General features: G+C 34.2%; 1 protein-coding gene across 1 annotated transcript in view; it reads left to right on the plus strand.

Moving 5' to 3' along the window:
- Positions 1 to 20,621, plus strand: part of KCNK1 (potassium two pore domain channel subfamily K member 1) — a 65,358-nt gene extending 44,737 nt beyond the window's left edge. Inside the window, exons 2-3 of the mRNA XM_003767817.3 lie at positions 12,346 to 12,741; positions 16,003 to 20,621. Coding sequence (XP_003767865.1) covers positions 12,346 to 12,741; positions 16,003 to 16,262 — 656 coding nt within the window. The 3' untranslated portion in view covers positions 16,263 to 20,621. The remainder of the gene's footprint in view (positions 1 to 12,345; positions 12,742 to 16,002) is intronic.
- Positions 20,622 to 23,424: the final 2,803 nt, after the last annotated feature.

The raw sequence follows: 23,424 nt of genomic DNA on the forward strand, positions 1-23,424 counted from the left end.
GCTGGCATGCCAGGTTGGCCTTCATTGGTCTGGGAAGAAGAGAGAAAATGAAAGAAGCAGGTAGCATCTGTCTGTTGTGTGCCCCTAGGGCAGGCAGGCACCAGAAGGTAAAGTACTTGGGAAATTAAATGTCATACTATCTTATGATATAATGTGTTTAGGAAATGTGAAAGTAGGAACTCTTGATAGATGTGGAACATAGTGGAGTGGACAGGGTAAGGACTTGAATGACTTGGAGATTAGGCATTTAGGTTCTAATTCCAATTCTATTACTACCTGTATAACTTTGGGCAAGTCAATAAAACTCTAATTGATCTATTTTCTCATTTGTGGAATGGAGAAGTTGCAGCAGGTTGCATGGTCTCTTGCAGAGCCAATTTTATTATCTTGTGAAAAGTCAGCCTATAAGTCAGCCAAGATACTAAATTAGATTTCATTTTAATAAACATGTAAACTTATACTTATATAATACATATGTATTATGTACATTTGTATACCATATATATTGGTACACAGGTTTATATATTAGACAACCACATGTATGTGTAGACAATTGGATAGTACATTGCATGTATGGATAGCATATGTTTGTACATATACACATATTTATACATATGCATGTATAGGTATGCACGTTGAATATATTCATGCAAATACATATATACTGCTCACACATATATATATATATATATACACACATATATATGTATGTGTACATATTGCATGCGAGAGAGAGAAGAAAAAAAAGAAGCGAAAAGAAGAGAAGGAAAGAGAAGGGAAGGGAAGCAGGGTTCAAAATTCAAGTCCCATCCTGATATTGGCTATGAGACACTGGACTACTCACTTAACTCTCATTGTCCCAAACATCTCTGATCATAAATTTCAGAAGACCTGCCTTTGCATTTGTAGAGGGAATTCCTTACTAGGATCTCATTACACTGATGAAATCATATCTGGTCAAAAAAAAAAAAAGTGTCTCTAGTGATGGACTAGCAGTAGGCTGTCTTTCCAATCACATGTCACATTGTAGGATCATTAAATAATTGATATTTTTCCTTCACTTGCTTTATCTCATTTGGATAGTTAGGCCAAATTATTGAGTGACTATGGATCTCAGTCTAGGACTTAAAGTTTTCAGGTTGCATTGTTGTCAACAAATAGGAGAATCTGGATTATTTTACCATCTGTAGGAAATCTTTTTTTTTTTTTTTTTTTTTTTTTTTTCCAATTCAGCTCTTCACTGGATATCTTTGGCAGTAGCAAATACCTTGAAGATATCCAACAGACTATAAGACAAGAAGTCATATCAGTAGAGACATCATTAAGTATCTATTTTTAAATGTTGAAAGGAATCCTGAATCATATATACATACATACATATGTATAATATAGGAAGCTGCTTCTTCAAGGGGTATTATTAAGGTGGTGTTTTGCTGTACTGAATGAAGTTATTTATAATGAAATGAACAATAAGCATGGTAGAATCCTGTATTTCCAGTATCTTTTGGGCAATTTTATGAGTGTTAAAGTATTATAGTTGTGTAAAGCCTGTTTATTCCTTTCTCATGTACTGAATACTAATATCCTCAACATATGTACTAAAATATTTATTCTTATATTTTAGTGAGATAAAGGCTATAGCTTTGGTTTCAACTTTAGAGAATTCCCAACTAAGAAAATTCCTTCTAACAATGCAAACCAAGTACTTCCTTGACATGTTTAGTTTTTGTATGTTGTCTAGAGCATTAAAGACTGAAATTACTTGCTTAGGGCCACATAGCTAGTGTACATCAGAGGGAAGACCTGAACTCAGGTCTTCCTGACTTCTATTGTCCTTTAGATCATGCTGCTTTTCAGATTATACAGATGAGAAAGCAAGCATATAAGTGAGAAATCATTAATATTATCCTGTTCACCTTTTTAAGAAGTGGTAACACTATACTTACCATTTACACAGCATTTCACATGTTATTTCATCCTCACAAAAACCCTATGAGACAAATACTGTTAATATACCCAATTTGTAGATGAGAAAACTGAAGGTTAAAGAAGCTAGTCTAGGTCACATAGCTAGTCAGTTAATAAGAGTTTGAAACAGAATTCAAATTCAAGGCTTCCTGCCTCCAAGTTCAACAGTATATCCACTGTGATGTTTTCCAGAGCATTCACATGTTTGTTTGTTGTTTTTAAAATTCATTCTACTATGCTTCTTCCTTAATTAGAGCTATAGGAAAGAAGGTGTTGCTTTGGTCCTAAATAAACCAAACAGAGGAAATTATAAAACTTAGTCTTCTAACAAAGCAACAAAAGGTGATACAAATTTTATAATATTGTATATAACAGGGAAAGCTGTGTACTAGAGGGAAAAAGTCAGGAAACATGGTGAAATGGTAGTGATTAAGTAAAAATAAAAGCTAATTAAAAAGTTTAATGTCAATTATCGGTAAAATTCAGAACCTACTGGATAGGTACTGTATGAATTAAGTCTTAGGGAGGGCTCTTGCTGACCAATCAAATTGATGATTGCAACATTTATAGAAGCTGTTGTGCGGTTTTATAGTTTCTATAATAAGTACTATTTTTATCCTCTACAGTCCCCTGATATCTCATCGTGACTGTGGAGGTTACCCTGGATTCTTGATGGTGATGCCATCATTGTACTAACCTCCAGCCTAGGGATATGTTAAGGTTTCTAGTTGGGCCTGATGACAAATGATCTATTACTAAGACTCAACCCTGTAAAGTTCTTTACAACTCATTACTGGATTAGCTTCAGGGATTTTTGGTTTGTTTGTTTGCTTTGACCATAATTCTCAAAGGCCACCTTCTAAATTATGGAGAGATTATAATTTACATTCCTGAGAGTGTAACCACAAAGGTGGGTCTGTTCTGGGAGTTACTGAATGAAGTCATGGGGACTGGAATAGTGTTAAAAAAAAAAAAAAAACAGCAACCTAGATTTGGGGAAAGTACTGGCTCTTTCAGTACCAAACGCTGACTTTTCCACATAACTATCAACAGCTGCAGGAAGAACTAATATAGTTTTCAGACTGTGGGCTTTCATTTTCAGTTTTTAAATGATTGTGAAATTATTAATCTCATTACATGTCTTAGTTACTTGTGCTACTGAACTGAAATTTTCTTCATCATCTTGGGAATGAAAGGTATGTTTATTGTTCATCTGATTCATTTCTTTTTGATTCAATGCATAGATTATTGGGTTTAGAATAAAGATGACATCTTTAGGAGTTCAAATTCAGTCTCAGACACTTACTAGCTGTGTGACCCTCTGCAAAACTCCTCACCTTTTTTGCCTCAGTTCTTCCTCTATAAAATGAGCTGGAAAAGAAAATGGCAGACCACTTCAGTACTCCTGCCAAGAAAACCCCAAATGAAGCCACAAAGAGTCAGACAAAATTGAAAAAGGATTGAACAATAAAAGATTTTGACTACCCCTGATTATCAGGGACTTAAAGAAATATAGAATAAAAACTTGGATCATGTTAATGTCAAAATAGACCATTAAAATAAAACTTTATTGAAGGTCCCCAATATGTATATGTGGAAGGGGATAAGGAAAGAGGCTGGCAACATGATTAATATTCTAGTATTCCAGCAATTAATACTTTAGATGTTCTACAAAATCTTATTCCTCCCTGAGCTCTAAAATGCAACATTTTATTCATACCAGTGATTGCCCTAGAAACCTCACTTCCCACAGTTATTTTTTATCCTATTTACATTTTCTATTGAGATGGTGGCTTGCCACTAGTAATTTTTCAACACCTCTATTCTTGTTTTATTAACCATCACCTGATCTTTGTGCAATCCCCTCACTGATGCAATAGTTTCTTTAAAAATACCATATGAAACAATTACTTGTTAGGCCTTAATCCTAGTTTCTTTCTTAGGGCTTGATAACATTTTTGTTCAGATGAATCATATCCTTCTTGCCCCTCCTGGGGACATGTTCATTCTCATTCATTTCAGTCCTATACTATGTAAAATGGAGATCTTGGTGTAATCCGAATATGGCAAAGAGATTGATTATTTTCTCACTGTCCTTCTGCTTTGTTTTTCCATCAAAATGAGCAGTACCAATGTGGTCACCAGGAACCAGGGGACTGAGACTCATTTTAATTCATCTCATTGTCTTTGTATAAGTATTCAGAGAGAACTCTCACCTCTGGATGTGAAACCTTTTTAGGATACCTTTAGTGTCCACTTCTCACTGAACTCACTGAAGTTTTGGCCACAAGAAGCTATAGCATACACAGCAGCTGTACCCCAGTAAAACTTTTTTAGCAGGTGGGAAAAATCAGTTTGAGAGTAATTAACAGGCCTCTAACTCATCAGTGAGTAAGAAGGATGTGTAACCCAAGCACATGAAGACTTCCATTGTTGGAATTAGTGGATATGAACAGTTTGTTCTAATGGCCATGAAGGCTGCTCAAGCAAGTGCTGTGGAACATTTAGGGATTGGTCAGGTATTGAAGACACCATCATACACTGCATCCTGGACTATTACAAGTTGTCTTGACTTTTGTCTTGCTACTCGGTTTTGATGCCTCAAGAAGAAAAAATGAGGTAGATGACTTGGAGCAACTCGACCTGACAATCCAATTCTTTGAGAATCAAGATATCAACCACGATGTCATTGGTCCTCTTAGAAAAGAAAGGATGAGTAATAATATCCTTCCAATTTTTTTTTATCATTACAGCATCTTTAGAAGACATTCCTTAATCTTAACACAATATAGCAGTTTTTTTTTTTAGCCCAAGTCCCAGCCTTCTATTTTTTGTATGTTGTAAGTTTTTTTCTCCTCAGATGCCCTTCAGTATCATCCCCCTCTACAATAACGTCTCAGTGACACATATTTATATGTCTGAAATTACCTGCCCATAAATTAGGGTTAATAATTTTACCTTATTGAAGATAGTGGCTTAATACATCAAAATGTAAGTTTTTTTTTTCCTGTTTTAAGAAGCAGAATTCTTGGAGAGTGCTTCATTGTGACTCAATCTAAGATGAAATCCTGTGTGTCTTATGGACATCAACAAAAACCAGAAAAGAAATTTTACTCATTAGAGGGGGTAGAAATGGATCTGAGATATCATTAAATGAATAGAATAGTGAAATGCAAAGAGAAAAGCCTTTTTTAAAATCATTATTTTCTCCTCAGGAGTAAACTTGCTCAATCCTGCTCTCCTCCAGTCATTCTTAGATTTTGAGCCTTCTTCCAGGCATAAATATGTCTCCTTTGACTGACAGAAGTTGCCAAAAATACTTTCTCAGTGAGACAGGAATGTCAGGAGTGAGAAATTGAATCTAAGGTATAGGTCTAGGAATTTATACACTCAAATAAACCTGAAGATTGTGGAGCCCCATTATATCAGACAGAAAGTATGTATTAATTGGCAGTTTGTGTTTAAAATGTGTCATTCATTGATTACTAGAAAGGATTCTGGTTTTTCCTGTAAGACAAAGTGATCTCAAATATGAGGTCTATGTCATTCTCATACAAAATCTTTGCCTGGTTATTAGCTAATCATTGTCACCCCTGGTTTAGAGGTAAAGAGGTGGATTAGGACATTTTAATTAAACTTTGGATTGTGATTTTCCAGTTTGATTTACAGATAAGAAAACTAAGAGATAAGTCAGGTTTTTTTTTTTCCAGGTTAGTAAAACTATGGTGAAATTCTGTGTTTACACTATATATATTGTAAATCATATAGGAAAGTAAGGAACCCTAATGATGTGAGAACTCCTTATGCTCTAGTCTCTCTGACCCTTATGCAGAATTAGCATAAAATTTAACAATCAGGTGGCACTCTGCCAAGAAAATACCAATGAGGTCTCTGAAATGTCAAGACTGAAAAGACTGAACAACAACAGCACCTGCTATTTATAAGTCACTGTGGGAGATATTAGAGATAGAAAAGCAAAAACAAAATAAATTCAACCACCAAGGAACTTACATTCTAATATAATATTATAATATGTACTTGCATAATTAAATATGAGGTAATGTGAGGAAAATAAGAGGTAAGGACCATATACCTCTTATCTGTCTACTCATAACTTCTTAAATCCTCTGAGCTAAACTTGGCTCAATATAAAGAAATTCTGCTTTTTCCTACCTAGTATTTGTTATAGTATATGTCTTGTACCGTGTCCAAAATAGATTAATTACCAGAAATATTGGAAGAACAGCATTTTCATATGGTCTAGCTGATTATATAGGCCTATAATGTTGACCCCAAGAGTAAATTAGGAAGGTTCTGATGTAGTTGGGATTAGTTCAGTAGAATAGGAAGCCATATAGCCCTTTCTAGAGGCTTTCATTTCTTAAATCTGGTTAAGTGAAGTTTTATTGACTGAGATGAGTCTCCTTCCACCTGTCCAAAGATCTCCTACTGCTAGAACTGTTTTCTCCCTGGAATTACCTACCATTTATGTCATCTGTATTTTATGAGTGCCTAATTGTTTATAGTCTTCCCCATTAGAATGAGGGCTCTTGGTGGGCAGGACCTTTCTCTTTTATCCTCAGAACTTAGTACAGCCACTGACACAAAACAAGTCAATATATGTATGTTAATTGATTCAACAGTAATCAACTGACTTTTTAAATTAACCCTGCTGCAGAACTTATTTGACAGTGAAAAGAAGTCATTTTATGGAATTTTTTGTGTACCTTTCTGCTTCTCTATATGCTAGATATATAACATTAGAACAAGTTAGCTCTTGTCTAGTGTTGTTTTCTGTTTGTCCTTCCCACATTTTAGAAGGGGAGCTGATAAATTAGAGAGGGTGAGTGTCCCTTGGATGGTGGAAGAACTGGTGTACATGCCGCATGAGGAATATCTATTCTTTCTGATTCTGACCTCTGGGCATAAATAGAAGTCTCACCCCTTCCCAGGTGACAGGACTCTAAATACTTGATGACTGCTCTCAACTTCATATACCCCTATTCAGCCACTCTTCTGAGAGTCTTTTCTTCTCTAGGCTAAGATCCCTAGATGGAATAAGATTAGATTTGTTTTGCTTGGGCCCAGAATTAGGATCCAGCTGTCCAATGAGTGCCATTAAGTGCTGAGGGACACTAAGAAGGGCAAAAATATGATCCCCATTCATAAAGAGTTTACATTCTAATGTAGAAGTCATGATAATAACCAAGAACATACAAATTTTATAAAAGATAAATGCAAGATAATCTTAAAGGGAAGATAAGAGAGTAGAGGAAGATGAGGGAATTCCCACCAGAAAAAGAAATGGCTCAAGTTGTAGAGAGAAAGATTGTAGAGAGAAACTGAATATGAACAGAAATATCCTAATCCTTAGAATTGTCCAAAATCAGAATACCAAAAGTAGTTATGTACCTCATCACTAAAGGTTTTCTTACAAAGGCTAAATGACTAATTTTTTCAGGATGTTTCAAAAGGGATGAATTTTTGTTCATATATGAGTTAGATTACATCAGGAATTCTTAACTTGGTATCCATGGATTTCAGGAAGTTCAGAGGGACAGGTGAAATTAAATGAAATAAAAAAATTTGTTTTCCCTAATCTTTAAAATTTTAACATTCCATCAATTATGGATGTCATAAACAAAACATTATTCTGAGAATGATACAAAGACTTCATTAGACTACAAAAGAGGAGTTTGTGACAAAATTTTTTTTTAAAAATACCTATATAAGATGATCTTTGAGATCCCTTTCAGCTGAGGATCTAGTGTAATCATGGGATGGGTTAAATGGATATATTTTAATCATTTTCCAGAGAATTTTTTAAAAAAATAGTCAACTTGTTAAACCAAAAATTATGTGAACATTGTGATCAAAAGATAAAGGTCACCAATAACATTTTATTGTGTTATTTAAGTCTTCATGCTTGGTAATCATTTTCAACAGGATTATAAATTTTAAAAAAGAAAGAAAAGAACTCTGCAGCATGATTTATCAAGAGGTTCAATTGATTGAACTTGGATAAATTATTCATTACTTCATTAAAATTCAAGCAAGCCTGAAGGTTTCCATCTGATGGCATTAAGTTGTCTACTATGGAGAAATTGCTGTAGATTCATTGCATAGGATGATTATTCCAATATGCTCTACTTTAAATTTGCAGCAAATTCAAATGAGATGTAAATTTTGCATTTTGTTTTTCATTAACTAAAATTGTTTATATAGATCTCAGGAGAAGGAAAGGGCTCTCACTAAGGTTTGCAGATTTTTTTTTTTAAACTGTTGATGGAAAACACTGTTAGTATACATGATGAAGGTACATTTTTTTTTTTTGTTGCCCAGTTATTTTTCACTTCTGCCTGACTTCTTGTGACACCATCTAGGGTTTTCTTGGCAAAGATACTGGAGTAGTTTGCCATTTCCTTTTCTAGCTCATTTTATAGATGAGGAAATTGAGGCAAACAGTTAAATGACTTGCCCAGAGTCACACTAGCGAATGCCTGAGGCCAAATTTGAACTCAGGAAGGTCTAATGACTAGACCAACGTTCTTTCCACTCACTGATAAACCCTTCCATACTTAATGAAGTTGGTTCCTGGACTTTATTAAGTCTACCCTGTCACATCAACCTTGTTAACCCTCTCTCCAGATCTTCCTGACTCCAGGTCCACATAAGAACTTAAGTGCATTTATCTAGTCATTCATTTTAAAACTTTAACTAAATGCATTATTGCTAAGGAAAAAGCTATAGTTGTATAGTTTTGTAAGAAATAGAAATGTGAAAAAAAAAGAAATAGAAATGTACACTATGCATTATTTATTGAAATTTGATTTTTTAAACTTATTTTCATATTAACAAATATTAATATAATAACTTTTGGTTAAAATAATCTTAATTTGTGATTTGAGATAACAAAATAAGCCCATAGTATGGAGGCAGCATGGAACAATAGAAAGTGCCCTGGAGTAGGAATAAAAAGGTCCAGATTCAAATCCCAGAACAACCACTTAATAGCTTTGTCAATTCATTTAATTCCCCTGGTCTTCAGTTTCTTTCAGTGCAAATTGAGGAAAAATTATATTTGTACCATTTACCATAGAAGACAAGAAAATAAATGGTTGGGGTCAGTTAAAAAATAAGCATTTATTAAGTACTTATTAGGTAGTAGGCACTATGCTAAGTGCCAGGAATATTAAAAAAAAAAAAAAAAAAAAAAGAAGGCAAAAACAGTCCCTGCCCTTAAATAGCTTGCATTCTTTTGGAAGGATAACATGTAAATAAAATGTATACAAATCAAGTAATGTGAAAGGGATGAAATGTGAAAATGTGAAAACTGGGCTAGATAGGAGATGGCTAGATAGAGTGAGCTATCAGAGATATTTTTCAATTAGATTGGCACAGTCTCTAGTATTGGAATTCTGGAACTGAGAGGATTAAATGTCCCAGGAGAGTACAGTTGTAAGAGTATATATATAGTGTTTCATTTTAGACTCACAATTCTGGGAGGTAGGTGTTATTAATTATCTCTTTTTTCTATTTGAGGAAATTGAGGCAGACAGAGGTTGAGGGCTTTGTTCAGTGTTATATGTTTTCTATATAAAATAGGATTTGATCTCAAGATGAAGATAGGTCTTCCATAGATCTTCCACAAGATACAGTCTTCCACTAAAATCCTTTTCTTATGTCTTCTAATGCTGTAAATATCATTCCAGGTTCTATTAAAAAAAAATATTTTCAGAGTAATGTTATCCTAGTCAGGACTAACAAGCTTGCTGTGACCAGTTGGACTATATTATCCAGGAACCAATTTCACTAAGTTTGGAAGGACTTATCAGTAGAAAGAATGTTGGTCTAGTTATTAGGTAAATTTTGGGGGGTAATAATAGCTTTTTCCCAAAAAAATACATGCAAAGATAGTTTTCAGTGTTCACTCTTGCAAAAGCTTTGTGTTCTAAATTTTTCTCCTTCTCACTCCACCTCTTCCCTCCCCTAAATAGTAAGTAATCCAATCCAGGTTAAACTTGTGCAGTTCTTCTAAACATATTTTCATATTCATTATGTTACACAAGGAAAATTGAATCCAAAGGGAAAAAAATAACAAAAAAAACCCCTCCAAAACAAAACAAAACAAAACAAAAACAAGCAAACAACAAAAAAGATCAATATACTATGTTGTGAAACTCATTCACCTCTTATAGTCTTGTCTCTAGATGCATCTCCATCACAAGTTTATTGGAATTGCCCCGAATTGCCTCGTTGAAAAGAGCCGAGTCTTTCTCAGCTGATCATCACATAATCTTGTTGTTGTTGCTGTGTACAATATTCTCTTGATTCTACTCACTTCACTTAACAGTAGTTCATGTCTCTCCAGGTCTTTCTGAAATCATCCTGCTGATGGTATCTCATAGAACAATAACATTCCATTGCATTCATATGCCATTAGTTATTCAGCCATTCTCCAACTGATGGGCATCTACTCAGTTTCCAGTTCCTTGCCGTTACAAAGAGGACTGATACAAACATATTTGCACATATGGATTCTTTCTCTTTTTTTATGATCTCTTTGGGATATAGATCCAGTAGAGACACTGCTAGATCAAAGGGTATGCAGAGTTTGATAGCCCTTTGGGTTAGTTCCAAATTGTTCTCCAAAATAGTTGGATCAATTCACAACTTCAGCAATGATGTATCAGTGGCCTGGTTTTCCCACATCTCCTTTAACATTATTATCTTTTCTTGTCATTTTAGCCAATCTGAGAGGTGTGAAGTAGTACTTCAAAGTTGTCTTAATTTGCATTTCTCTAATCAAAAGTGATTTACAGCATTTTTCATATGACTTAGAAATGGCTTTAATTTCATCTGAAAATTGTCTACTCATATCCTTTGACCATTTGTCAACTGAGGAATGACTTGTATTCTTATTGATTCAATTCTCTACATATTTTAGAAATGAGGCCTTTATCAGAAAACTTGGATGTAAAAAATTCTTCCCCCCAGCTTTCTGCTTTTTCTAATCTTGGCTGCATTGTTTGCTTTGTATAAAATCTTTTAAATTTAATATAATCAAAGTTATCCATTTTGCATTTGGTAATGTTCTCTAGTTCTTCTTTGGCCATAAATTCTTTCCTTCTCCATAGATTTGAATGATAGACTTTCCCTTGTTCTTCTTTTTGGCCTTATCTTGTTTTAGGATGTTAGATGTTAGTCAATGCCTAGTTTCTGCCATGCTATTTTCCAATTTTCACAGCAATTTTTGTCAAATAATGAGTTCTTATCCCAGATGCTGGAGTCTTTGGGTTTAATCAAACACTAGATTACTATAGTCATTGTCTGTTATGTCTTGTGAACCTAATCTATTCTGCTGATCCACTACTCTATTAGGTAATATTTTTTGGAGGGAGTGGTAAGGTGGAGATGGAGAAACATAGTCATCTGAAATAGTGGAGGGAATAGCACTCAAACAAATAAAATCATAGACCAATTGAAGTGTGAGGGCTGTTCTTAAGCTAACTCAAAGAGTTTTTTTTGAGAAAGTATATCTAAAATAATTTGTGTTTTGGGAACAGCATGTCAATGACTTGCTAAGTATTGTCTACTTTCATTTACTATATAATTAAGTTGAAATAGTGAATAAATGGTTTGACTTTGGGGAACTGTGGATATCACTTGGAATTAGGCAACATGGTATAGTGGCAAACAATTGTTGGCCTTGATAATAGGAGAGAACCAGATTGGACTTTTTCCTCCAACATTTATTAGCTCTTTTTTTGGAGAATCATTTAATTATTTTATGCCTTAGTATAGCTTTACTGGTATACAAAATGATAAGAATATTTTTATACAATTCATGGGATTTTATAAGGCTTAGATGAGGTAATGAATACAAAATACCTAAAGCATTATATAAAAGCTATTTTAGGTGTGAAGTGGATATAAAGGTCAATCCTAGTGAAAGAAACCTGTGCTGGTTTTCCAGATTGTTATGATCTTTCCTTTTGGTAGTAATTCTCTCTATCAGAACAGACAGCCCAGATAGTCTCTCCTGGGGTAGATTTTATTGACCTATCAGGAAAGCTGTTAGAGCATTGGATAGTAATAAATGAGTATATTTGTTGGAACAAATAGAACCTTTGTCTCAAATTGCCTTTGATTTCAAAACCAAATAATTTCTAAAGAAATTGAAGTGTTTTGTATGTCTACATAGGAAGCAGGGAACTTTATAAGAGCTTAGGAAACTTTTCCTAAATTTTGCCTTTTCAGGTTCAGATCCCCAGTACCATGATGTTTTCTCTCTATAATGTGATCTTATCTATGTCCTCAATATCTCTTATGCTCTTTCTTGTTCTTCTTATCTTAGTTTCATTTTTATTCACCCAGGTTATGGACACACGGTACCTTTATCAGATGGAGGTAAGGCCTTCTGCATCATCTATTCGGTCATTGGAATCCCTTTCACCCTCCTGTTCCTGACAGCAGTGGTCCAGCGTATCACCGTCCACGTTACCCGGAGGCCTGTGCTTTATTTCCACATCCGTTGGGGATTCTCTAAGCAGGTGGTTGCCATAATTCATGCCGTCCTGCTTGGGTTTGTCACTGTCTCCTGCTTCTTCTTCATCCCGGCAGCAGTGTTTTCCATCTTGGAAGATGATTGGAACTTTTTGGAATCCTTTTATTTTTGCTTCATTTCCTTGAGCACCATTGGCCTGGGAGATTATGTTCCTGGAGAAGGCTACAATCAGAAATTCAGGGAGCTGTACAAGATAGGCATCACATGTAAGTATCTTGAACATTTATAAAAGCAAGAGTATACATATGAACCTGGAAAGAAATGCATCTAGTCCAGATGGGAAATTGAGTTACAGAGAAAATAGGTAACTTGCCCAAAGTCACATGAGCAATAAGTAACAGAATTAGGATTTGAACTCAAATTTTCCTGACTCCAGAGTCTTGTCCTCTGTCCCACCTGATATACCCATACTGTTGGAAAATAATTCTAGACATTAAGAATAAATTCAGTTATACCATTACCAAATATGATACCCTTTCATTATATCTAAAGACTAGAACAAAAACTGAACAGCTCATTGAAATGTCATGGTTTTGCCAAGTATCCTCAAATTCATAAAACACGTACTGGAGTCTATCTATGCTGGTGCTTCAATATATTCAGGATACCTTCACCCACAGGTATATCTGATTTATCCAGAGAATAGCTCTTTCTGAACAAGAGAAAGGGTAAGTATCATTGTGCTTGCTTTGCTGATATTGAAACTCCTAAAGACTGAAAAGCTATATAGAAAGTCCCCAGCAAAGTATTGCCTCTAGGGAAATGAAATTTCAAAGACCAGAAATTTATAATTTAAAACAGCTTCACTTAGAGTCAAGAGTGTCCTCCCTCCCTCCTTCCTTTTCTTTCTCTCTCTCTCTCTCTCTCTCTCTCTCTCTCTCTCTCTCTCTCTCTCTCTAAATTGGGAGTTTTTCTCCTCTAAGTTAAATTCCATCCAGATTTCCCCATGTATCTATTAAATGCTGGAATAGAAAATGAGGCAGCTAAGGGACAGTGGGTAGATCTCCAGGGCTGGAATCAGGAAAACTCATCCTGAGTTCAAATGTGGGCTCAGATGCTTATTAGTTGTGTGACCCTGAGCAAGACCCTTAACTGTAGTATTGGAATAATAATAGCACTTACCTTGCAAGGTTGTTCCTTGCAAGGAAGATTCAAATAAAATATTTGTAAAATGCATCGTGTTTGACACAGTAGATGATCTATAATTGTTAGCTAGCATTTAACTAGTGTTTAAATCTGGGGTTACATTTTAACACTCAATAGAAGTATTGTGCTTTAAAATCATTCCCATGAAATAAGTGTGTGCTAGATGGTTTGAGTAGAAGCTCAAGACAGGAGCATATTTTTATTGTCTTTAGAGTAAGAGTTTATTTGCATATGAAGGGTAAAAGAGAAAGGAAAAAATAAAGGGGAGAGAAACACAGTTGGCATTCAACTGTACTGTAGCTGGGTGTAGATGTGTCTTAAGTAGAACTTGCCATAGATACATTCTAACTACTTGCTCTGGGATTGCATGTGCACATCACTGTTGTTTCGGAGAGGAGTCCCCACATAGCTCCTGCAGTTTGTGAACAAAATTTAGAATTAAGATTTTGGTTGAAATAGCCAAACTATGTTACCAGAAGAGCAAGTTATGAAATTATCTGTCTGTAAAAAGCTTTAATGAAAAAATAAAGGCAAATGTAACATCCCTATTTTCATAGTGTACTTATCTTTGTTGCAAGGGTACCGCAAAGACTAGTTCACCTATCTAAGGTCCTGTCTGAAAATAATTTTCAAGTCTTAGAATTTTAGAAAGAAGTTCGGTTTAGTTGTCCTTCATTCTCAAAGAGGATCAAAATAACATCACTTACAAGGTGATCAGAAAAGTGATACAAGGACACTCTCAAGGTCTCTCTTAAGAACTTTAGAACTGATTGTATGACATGGGAGACACTGGCACAATCCCACCCATCAGAGAAGATGCTGTGTTCTATGAACAAAACAAAATTGAATTAGCTCAGAAGGAATGCAAGATGCACAAAGTTGGAGAATCCATCGCAAATGTTCATAAAAGGAAGTAGTTATAGGGAAAGGGGAGTGCGTGGGATTTTTATTTCCTTCTGATTCTTCTAACTTATATAATGATTTTGCCTTTATTAAAAATGAATTTTTATTTTAACTTTTGAAGACTATGTCCTTCCCTCACCTCTCCAACCTCCCTCCCTTTTTTGGAACATTGCTGTGCTCATTTAGAGCTTTCCTTTGCCCTGTAGTTTAAGCATAATGAGCAGAGTTAATTGTTCTATTGCCAAATTGAACAGTGATGTGACAAAAGTATTACCATGAAATCATGAAAAAATTAAGCCTGCTGGTAGATTATGTAAAAATATAAATAGCTACAGAAAGACCTACTTTGTTTCTAGCATAACTCTTGTAGAAATTTTCCATTGACTTAAACTATAATTTTTATTATGAACCCTCTGTCCATAAGGAAAATATGGATCAAGGATTCAGTACCCTATAAGAACATTGTCTTAGAACAACTACATGAAGGATTAAGAACTTCAATGTGCTTTTTCGAAAATTTTTTGAAATGCTTCTCTTTGTAAATTAGAAATGAAGAACCTCATCATTGTCCTATATGAATAATTTTTATATCAACAATATCACATTTATTAAGTTATATATAGTATTGTATAGATATATACTATATATAGACACACATTTTATTATAAATATAGATAGATAAATGTGTGTATGTCTAATTATACAATAATTATACAATTATAATTATACAATGTATACAAAATGTATACATTTTGCCAAGTCTTAGAAGTCCAAAGATAAAGGAAAAGTAGCCCTTCCTCTCAGTGTTTACATTCTATTAAATACCATAAAATCCAATAAGTATTGATACAATATATTTCTTTGGCAATAGCAATCAGATAAGCTGGAAGTAGTCAAAATCAGAAGTTGTGACAACACACAATTTTTATCTTTTCAAAATAGTATTTCTTTGAACTTTGGATCTTGAAATTTTAAAGAAAATTTTAATTTTTATTGATATCTTTTATTATTCTGTTAATTTCTGAAAATATCTCTCTCCCATATCCCTACCCAGAGAATTATCCCTGTAACAGAAAATAATAGTAAAAAAAAAAAACCTCAGCAAAACTAACCCATCAACTGATCTTCACCATGTAGTGTTTCACACACAGACTACACCACCTCTGCAAAAAGAATAATTAAGCATGTTTTCTCATCTCTCAAGCTTAGTCATTAAGATTTCACAACATTTAGTTTTGTTAAAATTTTATAATGAAACTTCTTTTATAATAATGAAAATAATGGCCATCTGTTTACCTCTTCAAGCCTTCAATATGACTTTTGGCCTTCGATATCACTTGGGTATTTTGAGGAATGAGGCAGGGGTATGATTTAAAACCACAGCAGATAGCCTTAAAGATGCTCTCTTTCTCTTCTAGGTTACCTTTTATTGGGGCTCATTGCTATGCTGGTAGTTCTGGAAACCTTCTGTGAACTCCACGAGCTCAAAAAGTTTAGAAAAATGTTCTATGTGAAGAAGGATAAGGACGAAGATCAGGTCCACATCATGGAACATGACCAGCTCTCCTTCTCTTCCATCACAGATCAAGCTGCAGGCCTGAAAGAAGATCAGAAACAGAACGAGCCTTTTGTGACAGCTCAGGCATCCACTTACACTGATGGCTCAGCAAACAATTAAAAGTAGGGTCTCTTCCTCCCATCATCTTAGCACACTAATGTTCTTACAGTCAGAAATAGAAAAAAAAAGCCTTTGTTCATTTTTATGGAAATGTAAAAGCCAAGATGATGATGCCATTTAAGCAGATATCCATTATTCCAGGTATTAAAAATAAACAAAAAACCAAGCTTGGATTCAATTGGGAAATGTAGTATCTGAGGAGAGAGAAATCTCCACCGGTAATACGTTTTGTGACAAATAAGTCTGGGCTTTATGTATAGGTGAAAAAGGTCCAAAACAATGACACTGTGGAGAGGTTGATAATACTTATCAAGAAGCAGGTTTTGTACTTTTAATTGAGAAATTTTGGGTTTGTGTTTGAATCATTTAGCAGCTGCATAGCAAAACTTTATATTTAAGAAAGAGGCTTAGATTGCTAATGTGTTTTATAATTACATTCCCATGTACTGTTTGCATGAGCCCATTCAAAGTGATTATTTTTGTAGAACCTAAGTTAAGACCTACTATTTATAATGAATGTTTAACTAAAACATGTGTACATAGAAAGTATAAATATGTTTATATCCTGTGTATATATAAGTATATATGTGTGTGTATATATGGTAGGTCCCTAAATTCAGTGAACTTCCTACACATGAATTGTAGATAGATTTTGACTTCTTCCTTTATATAAGAAATAACTCAGAATTGCTACATTTGATAAGTGAATGAAATAGAATTATGTTTAGAAGTGACTAGGGAGAGTATTGGGCTGCAAGAAATAATTTTGTCTTGCAGTGGTATTTTGTGAAATGTCTGAATCATTTGTAAAAGTTTCTTTATTTGTAACCAAGAAATGAAGAGTGTCATTTGTACAGAAGTTGATTGCTAAAGATAGTTTTGTAAAGTTTTTTGTGATTTGTAATCATTTAATTTTTTTAAAAGCACAGAACTTTCAACCAAAAAAATATAAAACAAAGGTTTGGTTAAACTAATTCAGTTAATTGTCTAAAATTCATAAGATGGAAAAAAAACAGAAGGGTATGGCCAGTGGCTATGCTTAGTATCTTTTGTGTCAGGGAAAACTTTAACAGAATCTCTATGGGCTCTCTTCACTCCTGGGTAGAAACTATAAAATTAGAAAATGATGCCCTAAGAGGAAAAATATAAAAATTTCAAGTAGGAAAAATAAACAGTATCATGTGTGCTAACTAATGCTCAGTGACAGGGTAAGCAGTTCTTATCTTTTTTGTATGTTATATCATTTAGGGATGCTGAAATTAGAATGATTGTGGACTTGACTGTTAGAAAAAAAAAGAGCACTTTTAGGTGACTCATTTTAAGCCAATTTGTTACAATTTGGCCTCTTTATGAAAGGGCTAACCTATATTTAAAACACATATACACACACATAATTACATTATGTACCACAACAAGCTAACCCACTTCTCATCTGATCTCTTTCAAGACAGTCTCTGAAAATGGGGTCTTCTAGTTCCCATTGTACTTTTATTTTATAGAAAATCAAAGTTTTTATCAAACAGAAATAGAATCCATTCCAAGGTGTTCTGTCGAGTCTGTGGTAGAATTCCAGTGGCCAATTTCTATCCTGGTGAAATAGTTTCATCAGCAGAATTTTTTGTTCAAGGCTTAAATCCAAAGACTTTTGTCAGATCTCCTTGAAACCAAATCCCATTACCCCACAGACTTATTATGTTTCTTGGTGTTCCATTACATATTCACCTTGACGTTGTAGAGGGGAAACGACCCCATGCAAGGGGAATTATTGGCTAAGTGACAAATTGAGAGAGTGGAGAAACATATTTTGGATATAAAAGGGATGAAATAGTTGACAGTCCATCGTTGATTGGCACAAAATGAAGGCTAGTGCTGATGGAGAATATAAATCAAAGTAATGATAAGTGACATTTGGGTGGTGTGCTGACATTTTATTAGATGCAGCAAATGGCTTTTGTTAGCCACAGCTGTCTGGTTTTAGTAAGAGAAAGGAGTTTATAAATATGATGAAAGAGGAGGAGGAGTAGAAGGAGGAGAAGAGCTTGCAAAGGTTACTATGTATCAGAATGGCATTAATAGAGTACTTCATGTTCCATATATTCTTGACACATTAATTCTTTCAAAATTATGGTGTGATTTCTTTCTTTACATGTATGGAAAGTGAGGGGAAAAGGAAGAAAGTTACTACTTTTTTCAGATGGGAATTTAAGGGAAGAGTTTTTTTCTGCAATCATTCACTGCATCAGGCATCAATAGCATTCTTATTGCCTTTATATAAGTGGAGGAATGAGGTGGGATGCTGGAAAAATGTAGCCAGGAATGGAAATGGGTGATAGGCTTTGATGGGGTTCTGAGGGATGAAACATAGGAACTGTTCCCACTGACTGACATTTGATGCCCTCTTATAAGGGAAACAAAAGTAAAAAAAAAGTTTCATAATCTGCAGGGCAGAATAGATTCTGAAGAAGGACATTCTAGATAGTGTGCTCAGAACAAAAGATGGTTGTTTTGTTGCAAGACGTTTTTGAATTAGGGCATTTCCACTAAAACAGAATAGCAGAGATTGCTGTCCTTAGGAAAAGAAAGGGGAACTATGAAAAAAATTGGTTTGGGAAGTTGACTAGTATGGTATAACTGATGTCCTCTGATGAGGAGCAAGGACAAAGTCTTATGGGAAATATTCTGGGAATGAAAGAAAATGTCCTTTTGAATGTAGATGTGGAGAGTTCTGAAAAGAGGTTGTCCTAGAATGTTTTAAGCCAAATTCTCTGAGGAGAGGGTAGTCAGAAGAAGGATTAAGTAGTTGTCCTGAGGATAAGATGACTCAGTGGAAGATTGTATTCTTTATTATAAAATAGACATAGTCATCTTTCCACATGCCACCCTCATGTGCCTTTATGAAAATGAATAAAATCACACCAAGTATATTTTGGACCTTCAGATCCTGAGGTGAAGGGAAAACCAGCAAATGTAAATTACCAAGTTTTTTTTAACCCCTTTTGGTCATCCAGATCACCCAAAACACTTATACAAATAGGAATTAACATTAAAGAGCCAGCAGTAGTTCATTGTTTATAATTCAGAATTCTGTGAACATTATTTCCTGCTTGTGTGGTATGCTCATTTGGTGTTGTAATCCACTCTTTTCTGTAGAGCATCCAGGCTAAAAAAATATTTGGTCAATGTTGATGTCAACTTTAGGTAAAATAAGTGAAATAATCACTTTGAACGTCACATCAGGAACTGTATCTGTTAAACCTATCATCCCTCTGTGAATTTAGTAAAAAAAATTTTTTTTGATTACATTTTAAAAACTGAGATAATAAAAGCATTGTCATTGATCTTAGAGGCCTACTGTATAATGATTGGATCTAAACTACTATGTAATATATTTTTTTTCTTGCAGAGATTTGTTCATTTTTCCCCAAGGATTTTTATTTTATCAAAATTGGACACACATACATATGCCTCTATCATTTTAAGAGGAAAGCATGAAATCTGTGTGCTTGAAAGCAAAAACAATGATATTTTGGTGTTCTTTACTTATCAATGACTTGTATCATGATACTTTTCTTTTAATTTGGTAACCTTAGCTTTCAGAAACTCAGCCAGGAATCCAGAAGGAAGCAAAGAAACCAAAACTCTGAACAACCAAAATAAATACTGCAAAGCCCATGCATGAACTTTTATGTTCTGTGAAGATCCTTGGTCACTCAATTAATGCCTCTTTGCTGTTATCCTAAGCAAGCCTCTAATGATTTTGGTTATCTGATTAATGTAACTGAAGCAGATTAGAAGAAAGGAATACAAGAAACAAGAAGTGACTAAAGAGAGCAAGAGAAGACACAGAAAAACTTTTTTAAATAAGACTCAAAAACATAGAAATCCACAGTATTAAATTTAGAGTCATATAGTGTGTGGCTAAACAGCTCTTCACTTTCCAACTCTTAAAGGCATCCATCACTAATTTAGAGTAAAATACAGCATTAATGTCCATAATGATGATCCTTAGTCTTCAAGGAAAGTTTAAATTCTGCTTAATAAAGGAAATATGTATTACATTTTAAAGAATAGTTTTAATGCAAAATTCTTAAAATTGAGAGAGAGTTTGGCTATAAAAGGGACAAATTATCTGGCAAATCCAATTATATGGAACAGTTAGTTCCCAAGTGATACAAGTTAAGTTGTTGCAGTCTTAACATGCTGTCCTTTCTCTTTAAAAATGACACTATGCTTAATACTTTTTAATAAGTAAACTGGAATGAATTACAAGTAATTGAATGTATTAGATGATCTCTTGAGGTCACTTCTATCTCAGTGATTCTATAAAACATACACGACATGGGTAATGTTTTCTCACAGTATCAACGTAAATCTTAAAATTTATTGTGTATTAAAAACATAGCAAACCCTTCAGGCACTTTGACCTTAATCATAAAGTTTTCATTGTTCAAGACATCAGCATATTTTGCCCAGAATTTTTATATCATTTCATTACTCACCTTTTCTTAAATAGATGATGTCAAAACATGTTTGGCTTAGTACTTAAATATGCTTGGGATACCCTTATTGATGTGCCTACCTGCATTATAAAATCTGACTTCTATCCCCTTTGCTATTGTTTTTAACCAGGTACATTATGTGATGCATTATAATTTAGAACAGGTACATTGTGTGATGCATCACAATTTAGAACACTGTGACCTTAAAACTGGAACCATGCCTATTATTATTATTACAAATTCAGCAGTGACCATGGTCGACTTTAAAGGTCACTGCAGTTGCCTTTGAGTGCATTGCGCAAATCCTTCTTGGTTCTTCTAAACCAGGATAAACCCTATTGGTAAGAAAAATAACAGCCCATAGTGGGCTTTTGGAATGGTACGCTTAATTTAATTCTGCCATGCAATAGATTTATGCATCTCTTCCTTCAAGAATTTGGGAAGCTGAGGAAATTACTCAGGCTGTTTAAAATATCCTTTACCGTGTTTCTATGACTAAATAAAAACAAAAAAATACTGAGGGAATTATCAGGGCATCAAGGACAAAAAAGATCTTACTGTGGTTTCCCCTTCAAGATAATATTGGGACAAGTAAAAGAGCAACATCTAGTTTAGTTTTGCTTTATTGATACATACAGAATACAAACCAAGGTCATAACCCTCATGAGACCATTAAACATATATACATATATATATTTATATGGCTATACACACAAATATATATATATATATACATATGTATACTATATATAAATATAAAATGAATTATTGGAGAATGACTCCCTCATCCCAAGAAAAATCAAATGACCCAGGGCAATAAATATAAAATAAAGGAGAAATGAGGAACTCTTACTTTGCATCCCTGCTCTACCAATTTATCATCTGTGGAACTTATGCCAAGACTCCAAATCTCTCAATCCCATCACCTGCATCCAAGGAAGGCAATAAGTGAGACTACTTTATAAAGACATTGTGTGGAATAATTGTTGAACTGATTGTAAAGTACTTTATTATATAAGGTGCAATATAATAAAATTATTCTTATATCCCTCATATTTGCCTCTGTGCTTGAGCGTCACATTGTAGAGGTTTGTGTCTAAAATCTCAATGACAGCAAACCAATTATATTGATAAAAGTAAATTCTCAAAATTACATTTGTGGAAATGATGCCCTATGGTACTGGAGTTGGGAGACACAAAAGAAGGGGCTAGGAGGTAGTGATCAGGAAGCTGGCTGGGTAAGTTACACAACTAATATATTTTTATAGTACAGGTTTAAAAAATCCAATTTAAGCTATCCTACTTATCTGAAATCTTGAGCTTGCTTGGAAACAGAAATTTTAAGGAGTTTATAAGAAGCAATAACTCAAAATAAGTGTTCTGACATGACTATAAATAAATATAACTGTGAATCATTACCTTTCTAGTAAATAGATGACATTGCTGGGTGTGTAAAATCAGTTATCCATGGCAAAAATACTTCTGCTTAAAGCAACAGTAACACTTTCCTTCTTATCATACACATCCATCTGTATCCTTCCCAGATGATTCTATAATGCTCCAAATATAAATATGTTCTCTTAAATATTGCCCCCAACCAAAACTTTGCAATGTTAAGATGTTATAGCCAGATTCCACTCAAACTTCCATTCCTGCCAATATAAAGCACTTTCCTTATACCAATCTTATCTTGGCCCATTTTGCCAAGCTAATTGAAGTGGGAGGCATTCTTTTTTTCTCTCTAACTCTTATTTCACATGGTACTTCTCTGGTCATAGCAACCCAACACATCAGTTTCTCAGGCAAAATGAGACTATGTCTCTAGAATTCTCTTATTTTTTAATGCCAACTCCCCTATGTAAACTGAAGCTAAAAACTTCCATTGTTCTTTATATCCTCCTTTGCCAACCTTTCCTTCTCTTTAACTCTTTCTTTTTTCTTCTTTAGTCTGTTAGCAGCCCCATATAATACCATATATTCCTTCAGAAAGGAGCATTTTTTTCTTTCCCTTCAAGTTATACCAGCCACCCAGAAGTGGGAAAAGAGAAGAAAAAAAAACTATTTAAAAAAAAAAAAACTTATAGATGGTAAATATACTTGGCATTCATTCTCAAGATACAGATATACACGCAATCACAATAAAGAATTTTATTCTCATTAAAATCCCAATTCTAGATGTCAGGTCTAGAAATTCTGAGTTATAAGGGTATCAGAGGGAGAGGGGAAGAGGGGAAAAGGATGTTAACTTAATCTAGTGCCCATGAGGATCATAGGCCTGACTAGAACCACGGGAAAATAGCTGCTTTTCTTAACATCCCCAATTAAAATAAAAGATAGCCAGCTACCAGGAGGAAATGGCTGCCTGAGGTTGCCCTATATTCTTCTTACTCAGTCTAACCTAATCAGGTTTTATATAAAAGAAAACAACAAATAGCTTAATTGGCTATTCTGTAGCCTTTTGGCTATTCCACTCAGTTTTCTCTGTGGGTGAGAAAGAAACGGCATCGGACTGCTGAATGTTTAACAATTGACTCTCTAGAAAAAAAAATGAACCCATGAACACACTTTGAAGTTTAATATGTATTGTTAATATTTTCTCCATAAATTTATGAAATCTAGACAATCAATAAGAATAAAATCATGCAGCATTTGCCAGTTTCTGA

The sequence above is a fragment of the Sarcophilus harrisii genome, chromosome 4 (assembly GCF_902635505.1).
Source record: "Sarcophilus harrisii chromosome 4, mSarHar1.11, whole genome shotgun sequence".
In the NCBI taxonomy this organism is placed as follows: domain Eukaryota; kingdom Metazoa; phylum Chordata; class Mammalia; order Dasyuromorphia; family Dasyuridae; genus Sarcophilus; species Sarcophilus harrisii.